The following is a 9182-nucleotide window of genomic DNA, read 5'->3' as shown; positions in this document are numbered from 1 at the left end:
TATTTAAAAAAAAAAAAAAGAAAAGTAAAGAAAAATCTGTCTGTATTTCAAAATGCAATAGTATGCAAGTTAACTGTCACTATTATAGAAAGCTCTTTTCCCTTTCCTCCAACCCCAGCATACTGCATTTCTCTTTCACTCTCTCTCCAGAGCCTTCCATAGTATTACTACATAGCTATCAATGAACAGAAAATGTTTAATGTTTATCAGTTGTTTTTTTTTTAAGAGGGAGCATTACTGATCTTGAGAGGCATTATCTACTGTACAGAAAAAAAAAAAAAAAAAAAAGTTACTGACCTTTTCAGATCTGAGCTGTTGTCTTTTGCTCCTGGGGTATAAGTGGAGCAGCAAATTAAAAGGACTACAGTGCAACTTAGAAAAAAAAAGAGACAGAATAAATACAAATAATAATATTCTTTGCCAATGGAGACAATAGTTTCCATGGTGATTGTGTAGCAATAAGCCCTTCTATAACTCAGGGTACCCAGAAGGGATGGAGTTATTTTTGACTGTAAAAGAGACTCTGTGTGTGTGTGCACACATGCATACTTGTGTGCGTGTATGCATGTGTGTGCAAGTGTTCGTCTGTGTGTACATGTATATTTGCACTTTATGTCAAATCTCCCTTGACCATAAGTCACACATAATGGTGTTTCTTGAGAAAAGTTCTCAGAAAACAGTGAAGATTTTATAACAGATGTGTTTCACTATAAGATTATGGTTTTTTTTTTCTTTCATTTGGGTTTTTGTAGGGGCGATTAGTACAGACTAATAAGTAAGATAACCTGAGAGAAGACCTCTGCAAGGGTGATTTCCCACATCATCATAAAAGAGGACAATAGGCAAGGAGTTGAACTATTATTTTGGAGGAATGCTTCATCTTGTACATGAACAGTTGATTGTACAAAATCTCCACTCTGAGCAAAAATCAGGTGTCATCTCTCATCTACAAGGCAAGGGGTGAAGTGTGTCTGCATGTGTGAGTATTATCCATTTACATCAATATTATGCATTAATTACAATTTTACCTTGTACAAGGCCAGAGGGATGATGAATTACAAACAAGTTATTAGCTTCAGCTGTAGCAGTGTATAGGTTGAGCTATGGGGTTTCGCAGTTCTCAAAGTGGCTTCGGTTCTGCTAGCAGCTATTTTTGCATGGACATCTCCGCCCACTCACAACTGGCAGTCCTTCTTGTAACCATAGACTCACTTCATGAACCACCAGTCTCGGAAATTTTGAGCAGAGTGGTAGCAGAGTTCGGGTCCCTTCTACATGAAGTCCCATCCATTCATGTAACCCGTGCATAACAAAAAGAATCTATGTAAAGACAGAGATGGCCTTCTAAAACTCTATTCCATGAAGGCAATCACCAGAACAGAGCTGACCCAAAAACTCCTTGCCAAGCCTGTTTATGACTTAGTCAGCATTTGTGTACAGAGGTAGGAAGGACAGGAGAAATCAGAGACCTGGGTGTCCTGAATGATGGAGCTTTGGGACACTAAGCACTACTTGAGACAGTCCTCAAGCAGCTCAGGCTTACTGACAAGATCAGATAGCTCCCAAGAACAAGAGAATTTTAAAACCATCATTACTTACTAACCTAAAAATGTAAGTAGCATATAAAATGGGAATAAAGACTTTTGTAATTAAACAATAGTAAGCACTTGGTTTCCTTTCCAAAGAACAAATTAGGTTGTTGAGTCCATTGATGATTTGAAGAATGCACTATCGTTTTTCGTGGTTTATAGTTGTCCATTTGCTTCCAAAGAATTTCAGAAGACTGTATAATCACCTAGTCTTTTAACTGGTATGGAGCATCTCCCTCTTTTGGCGGTGACTGATGGAATGGCTTATAGTAATTATTTTTTTCTAAAATTTTAACTAATAGTTGGACATAGAAACAAAAGCAGGAAGAGCTTTGGAAAGGAAAGCAGATTTAGGAAGAAAAAAAAAGTATAATGAAAGGACAAAAAGAAAGGAAAAGAAATGACATACAATGAACATTACCTGAATTTCTTCCTCATTCAGAGTAGTCTATTAATGTAATTTAACATCTTTGCTCTATTCATGAGGCTTAATCATCTGTCACCAAACACACACTCATTAAAGTCACTGTTAAAGTAAAACAGCTGAGCATGACAGGGCTGGGAATAAGGTTTTCCAATTGCTTATCTGACAGAATAATTTAAAAAAAAAAAAAAAAAGTAATTCCAAACTCCTTATACAGACTCCTTAAGCCCACCACTGTGTCAATTACACCAGATACTAAAACAAACTCCCTTATAGAACTGACAAGTTTGGCGAATTTGGGGCAGACAGTTTTCAGCACTCCCAAACCAAAGAGCCATTTTCTGCTAGAACCGTTTCTGGTAGATTACTTCCTACAGATTCTTACTCTTCCTACTGTTTCTGAATTTACAGAGCTAAATATTTCTGTGACATGCAACACTTATAGCTGACAGGAAATTAGTACAGCAGAGGCAGACCACTAATAATATTAGGAATTAATTAAAGGAAATTCAAAAGTCTTCTCCAGTTGCAACAACCAAATGATGACACCACATTTCTGTGTATTAGTTTATTTAATTCTTTATCTAAGAGCAAGTAAATTATGTTGATACAATTGGTAAACATATACATTCGCTAGAGCCTCCCACAATCCCACAGAGCTAAGGGAAACATTAAAGGATATTACAGGATTAATGCTTTCATTCTACAATATGGATATATGGCTTTCATACAAGTTTAAAAAAAATGAAAAGGTAACAGACTACTAGCTTACAAAATCAATATACAAACTGAAAATAAAAAGGAAATTGAACAGGGTAAAGAATGTAACCCATGAGAAGATACTATATAGCACTGGTTTAATAGATATATACAGAATTAGAAATCCATTGAACACAATATTCAGGCTTTAACGTTATTTTGACTTCCATTTCTTCTTTTCTTTAACACCCGAACTACAAGTGTCAAGAGGATTCCTCTTTTACTTTTTTGTTGTTGTTGTTGTCTGTTTTTGTTTTGTTTTTCACTTTTCCTCACTTTTTCTTTGCAGAGAAAAAACCTTTTTCTATCTGGGCTTCTACTTAATCCAATCGGTTCTTCCACTTCAAAGCTTTGAATAAAGCCCTTCCATGTACTTGGTGTGACAGAAAAGAATGTCACCTTTATACTAAGTCCTATCAGCCATTTCATTGGTGTGTGTTTTGCTTTTTCCTTCAACATAACCATTCTTAAATTGCTTAATACCCTTTAATAGAGGAGGGAAGAAAACTGTCTCTTCAGCCTATATACTACCCTTGTATTAAAAAAATAATAATAATAACACAGGCCAAAAGCTCTTTCACTTCTGCTTTAGCTTTAAAACATGGCAGCACGACTTGTGAGAGAGGTTTTGAGTTATGGGTACATTTTTTTGTAATAGTTTTGCTTTTCCATATATGGACATATATATATATGCAGTATGTATGCATGTATATTTAGAGAGCTGCTGTATCTGATTGTGACAAGCTGATGAGGTGGTTTCAAGCTCCAAGCAGCAGCAGTACTAGCCTGCATCTGCTACAAATCCCCTCAGCAACTACAAGAGTCTCTGGACTACCAGAGGCATTTTCTTCAGCTATAAAAACCTAGATGTGCCACATAATTATAACATCGGAAGCATAATGACTCACCCATTGAGAGAAGTTAGCATCATGTTGCCAGGCTGATTATGATGAGGGAATTCAAACAGTGTAATTAATTAAATGAAGTTGGCTAGGATAAGACAGTCCAGCAGAGGCTATCCATTTATCCTAGCTGTACATCACAGAATTCAAGCTAAAGCTTTTGTACAGTATTTAACTTTGAATGACTTTCCAAAATGGGAACACTTGGAGAGCCTCTGTTTTGTCTCATCAGTAAAACCATATATTGGACCCATGCTTTCAGTTTTGTTGTGTTTTTAGATAACTACTGATTTTTTAGCCACCTGGGACCTCGGGAATATAGCTGAAGTCCCATGTTTTCCTTGATGTATCTCATTTCTGCTCAGGTCAGAGTGATGGGGCCTCAAGGCAGACTGCCATTTTTGAAGAGATGCAGAAGAGGAATACTAGGAGAATGATTAGACTTTACCATTTACTTTTAGTCCAAAAGCACATTAAATTTTCTGCTGCTATGAAAAACACTATCTAGACCTTCTCCAAGTTCAGAAACCCATGGGCAGGAACAGGGTCTTTCCATGCTCTACTTCGTTCATACAATTCTCACTGTCTTTGAAGCTCTATGTGCCTTGTCTCTTCCCTTTAACTTGAAGGTAAAGAGAATTCAGTGGGAGAGGATGCAACGTCTTGCTCTGTTTATCTGACTAAGGGGTTCTTCTGTTTGAGGGTAGCTATTCTTTCATCACTGTCTCTACTCTTCCATCATATAGGAATCATTTCTTTTCTCTAGGAAGCCTCACCCAGGTTGAGCTATGACAGAGGTTTTACCAGCAAGCCACCCTCCCACTGAACCCAGAGAATCAATAGCTTATTCTTACACTTCTTTGTCCATTGTTGTCTTCTGCTGAACAAGTTACATTCTGTCATTTATTTTTAATGTTAGAAGGACACAATAAAAGGTACCTAATGGTAGGGGCTTGCTGGGGCTGTTTTACAAGCCAGCAAGTAGTGGAGAATATACCCTCCAGCATGAGAAGGATCAAAAATGTCTGCAGAAGATTGGGTGGGAGGTAGATTGCCTTAGCAAAATCAATGGAAAAACTACAAACTATCAAAATTAGATCTGAGTAGTAGAAGGCAAACAACAGGTATAGTCTGTCCCCACAGAGGAAGAACACAAAAGTTCAGAGAAGATAATGTCCTATAGAATTTAAAAAGATTGAATAAGAGATGCCTACCCTCATTCATATACTGTTTCCCCTTACTGTAAGAATTTGGGAGATGTGAAAAATGATATTGTGTCATATCAGAATGGTGTACCTGAACAATATTTTGCTTTAGAAATGTGGCAGGGTTACATTGCTAATGTTGTTGCTGGCCAATTTCAGCAGCATCTGAGTTCAGAAAATATATTCATAAAAATAAAAATAAAAAATACTGATTCCCAGTCTGAAAGAAAGCCAGGTTGCCTTCGGGTGGACACATTCTTTTGAGCTTGGAGTGGGAATTCTTCTGTATTTTCAGTAACACTCCACTATTGTCCAGTTTGTGTTAAGGCACAAACCAAGTAAAGCATAAAAGCAAATGTGCCACTCAGTAATCCTGCCTTCTCTACTCAAAGAAGAAAGTGAAAGAAGTTTACATAAAATGTTCCTGACTTAGTATATGTCTCTTCTTGACATGGGCCCTACATGGCCTGTTGAGATGTATTTACAATTATTACACTTTTATTTCTACTTATTGAAAAAATTTCTCCCTTTTGAAAATTTCTCCCTTTGAAAAAATTATGCAGTTCAGAATGTCATTATGGAATTAGAAGATGAGAACTGGTAAGTTTGCTTTCCCTTTCTAGGACCATAATGCATACCTTATGCTATAGTCTTCCTGCACTTCATAATCTGTTAAATATGCCAGGCTAACAAGCAATGATTCTCTTTCAATATGGACACTTCTGTCAGGAGACATATCAAAGTGAGAAATGCCCCAGTCCTCAAGTACTGATTTAAATCAAGATATAGACATGCCTAATTGCTTGGAAGCATGGTTCAGTCTACCTAGAAGAAGGAAATGGAGCTAAATCCAAATCCCCCTCAGTCTAATCTTGCTGGATTCCAGGGTGTGGATGCAGATTCACCCTTAGCTAACGTTCAGCAACTCACTACTTTATTTTCTGACCATCCAGATCTTCTAGAAAAAGGCTGTCATTTGGGGGATTTTTATCATCTCCTCATACCATATTATAGCTGTAGCAAATGAGAATGGAAATCACTTTGTGAGTGGTACATTCTTGAAATGAGTTTCAGTCAATTCAGCTAGTGCCTCATGGATGAAGAGGGCAAAACACATACCTCATCCAAAGTAGCCAACCCCACAGCACTGTCACATAAGCTTGCCTTCCAGAAGGTGGTAGATAGAGGATTAGAAAACAAATAAGAGGAAATTTCATAATAACTCTGGTAGGAACTGAGCAAGATAGAGCTGGAAGAGGTTTTGTTCAGATATTTGCCTCTTTCTTTCTTAATAATGTCACTAGTGAAGCAATTACACCTGTTCTCCTAGGTAGCGGGTGTCTCCTTAAAGAGTTGAATTGACTTGCCTCTTCTTTTTAACCTTCCTCGGTGTTCTACCATCAAATACTTTTATCATTGCCTTCATAGCATGAGTTCCCACAGACCATTTTCTGCTGGAAATTTTCTTCATTGTTTCTAAAGTATGGCATACACAAATACAATTATTATTAACAATATGTCAATATAGATCCAAGCATATGTGGCTGAGTAGTACAAAGAAGTGCTCTATTTCACACCCTTTGCTCAGGGGACTGCTGTGCTTTCTCCTGGTCCTAACATGGCATTTTGTTTGCTTATTTGCTTCTGTAAACTCTCTCCATGGAGTCCCTATACCACCATCACAACAATGGGATCTTGACTGGCCTCCTTCAAAAACTATTAGGAATGTTCCTTTAACAATCCAGATGAGCAGTTATTCTTAAGGGCCATAAAATAACAGGGGAAACAGGGGAATTTATTTTTTTTTTACTCACAGAGATGGAAATCAGAAGTCATATCTAAAGTTTCCTAAAGGAAAGTCAAACTGTTGGTCTCAGCATCAATCCCAACTCTTGCGAGTGCCTGTGAAACATGGACTAGATTAACTGGTGTAGGACAACGGTGCAACAGTGTTTACACTCAAAGCTGAACCACTTTAAGTGAACTGCACTGATGCAGCATTTAGACAGACAAACCTTTGGTGAGTGAGAAAGCTTCTTCCTCCCTTTGCTTTCAATCAGATCTACCAATGCATTAGTTTAAGTCTGAGGCACAAGCATTGGTAGATCTCATTAGACCATGAAAAAAAAAATAGCACCCAGAACCACCCAAATAAAAGCCTTTATGAACGGCAGCTTGTAGTTTTGGGTTTGGTCATTGCATGTCCACAACATTTGGGACATCTTTAATTATACTACTGTCTCAGGTATGTCTAATAGTATAGTCAAAATAACAAGGATATCAACAAAGACTGCAAAACACACCCAAGGAGTCTGAGAAATACTTGTGTAACTAGTCTATCTTGAGCTATGCGCAGCCTTGGCTAGCTGGCTTCAAAAGGGTTTGGGAATATCCAGAAGGACTTGACTCACTGAGGGTTCAGATCGGCCATAGTCCCCATGTCAAAAAAAAAAAAAAAAAAAAGGTCAAGCTCTGCTTTTTTTATTTTTTGCTTAGAAAAGGGAAGTGAGAAGTTAGTCTGGAAAAAGATTCTGCATCTCTACAAGCTAATTCCAAAAGAGCAGAGTGATTTACCCAGATGAATGCACCATGATGCAGCTTCACTGAAGTCAGTGGGTATCTGCAGGAATACAAGGGAGACTATGGGTGATTTCCTGTTGACCAGCAGGCAAGCCTGGAGTCTACATAAATGATGAAGCTTACTTCTTAGACTTGAAATTTAAGATTTATAATTTAAAAGCAATGATTTTAAAAAGAATTTGGACACTGAAATCCTATATGTTTCCTCTAAAATGTCTGGTCTGAAGGTTGTTTGGTTTGTAAGACAACCCTTTACCTGGGGATATACCAACCCTTTGCCAGATATTTTTTCTACTTCGTGATTTCTGTCAGGACTCATTATCAGTTGAGACAGGTAAAAATCAAACTGAAAAACAGCAGGTTATAAGTTTTCTTCTCCCCCCCCCCAAGTTTTCTTAAAAAAAATAAAAAATAACAAATAAAAAATAAATAAATAAAGTACAGAACTATTTTTATTATGGCTGAGATTTCCCAAGGTCTTTTTGCTTATATAAAAATGCAAGAAAGCAAAAGGTATTATGTTGGCATTTCCCTTCTGTTTTACTAGTAGAGAAACAAAAATTAATATCATTCCTATAGGTTTCAAGTCTCACAAATTGTCCCTTTTTTGGTAAAAAATATAAACCACTTCAGTTTTCAAACTGATTTCTTTTGTCACTTCCCAGCAGACATACTTTCTATTTTTCAACCAACTGTAGTTAAAATCAACAGGAAGATTCCTACGAATACAAAAGGGAGTAGGGTCAGGCAGAATCACAACAATTTCAACTAGATTTCTGTGAAAAAGATATTCTCCTCTCTCACAAAATAAACAAACAATAGAAAGCATTTTTCGGCTTTTGCAGGTAAAACAGTGGATACTACCATCCACCAGTGTTGATATGGTGTTAAAAAAAAAAAAAAGTATTTTGCAATTTGAAAAATGATTGCTAAAAAATTGTGAAAATTTAGGACCCTGCTATATCCAACCACTAAAAGATTTTAGAATTTTACTGCCATCAACCAAAATAGGGCCAAGGATAGAGGAATGTTACTGGTTTTAACACATAGATGCTGACAGTTTGGAAGGAGCATCACCACACATAGAAGAAAAATCTTTGCCCACAAATACTCAACAAAATGCCCCTATCATTTCCTCAGACAAATAACTTTACACAGTTATCCAGAAATAACAAGAACTTAAGAAACAAAATCTGTTTTTCTTTCAGACATACAGTCCCAATCTTAAATAAAACTGCATCCAGACAGACTCCTATGTCCACACAGGGCACCACTGGCTTCAGCAGGGCTCTACACAGGTTCAGGTTCTGCTTGCATGGAGTAATTACAAGACTGACACTTGAGAAAAAAAATGTTTTAAAAACCTCTACATTGTTCAATATATAATAGATAATTTTCTAAATGAGTTTGGAGTCCTTTATTACAGGCCTCTAAAAATTGTTGTTAGGGTTATACATTAAAAATACTAAAGTAATAAAAAAATGATTTTTTTTCTGTTTGCTTGTTTCCTTCTATTGTACCATTAAGCTATAAATAATTTTAGAATAAAATGACTAGTTATAAGTGAAACCGTTAACTGATCGTGTTTGCTGATGTCCCTTTCTCACATTGCCCAAGTTGGCTCGATTAATCCAGCATCTTCTCTTGTTTCTTGCCTTCTTTTTTCTTCTTCTTGGATTCTGTCAAGATAACAATAACCACAAAAAAAATCAACAACAAATAC

At 36.7% G+C, this 9182-nt stretch overlaps 1 protein-coding gene across 2 annotated transcripts in view; it reads right to left on the bottom strand.

Annotated features, from left to right (window-relative positions):
• Nucleotides 1-3003: 3003 nt before the first annotated feature.
• Nucleotides 3004-9182, bottom strand: part of PTN (pleiotrophin) — a 77555-nt gene continuing 71376 nt past the window's right edge. For both annotated transcript variants that reach the window (XM_040561350.1, XM_040561347.1), the window contains one exon: nt 3004-9138. In XM_040561350.1, the coding sequence (XP_040417284.1) occupies nt 9086-9138 (53 nt within the window). In that variant the 3' untranslated portion in view covers nt 3004-9085. The remainder of the gene's footprint in view (nt 9139-9182) is intronic.

This window comes from Cygnus olor, chromosome 1, assembly GCF_009769625.2.
Source record: "Cygnus olor isolate bCygOlo1 chromosome 1, bCygOlo1.pri.v2, whole genome shotgun sequence".
NCBI lineage: Eukaryota > Metazoa > Chordata > Aves > Anseriformes > Anatidae > Cygnus > Cygnus olor.
This window is presented reverse-complemented; position numbering and strand designations above follow the sequence as displayed.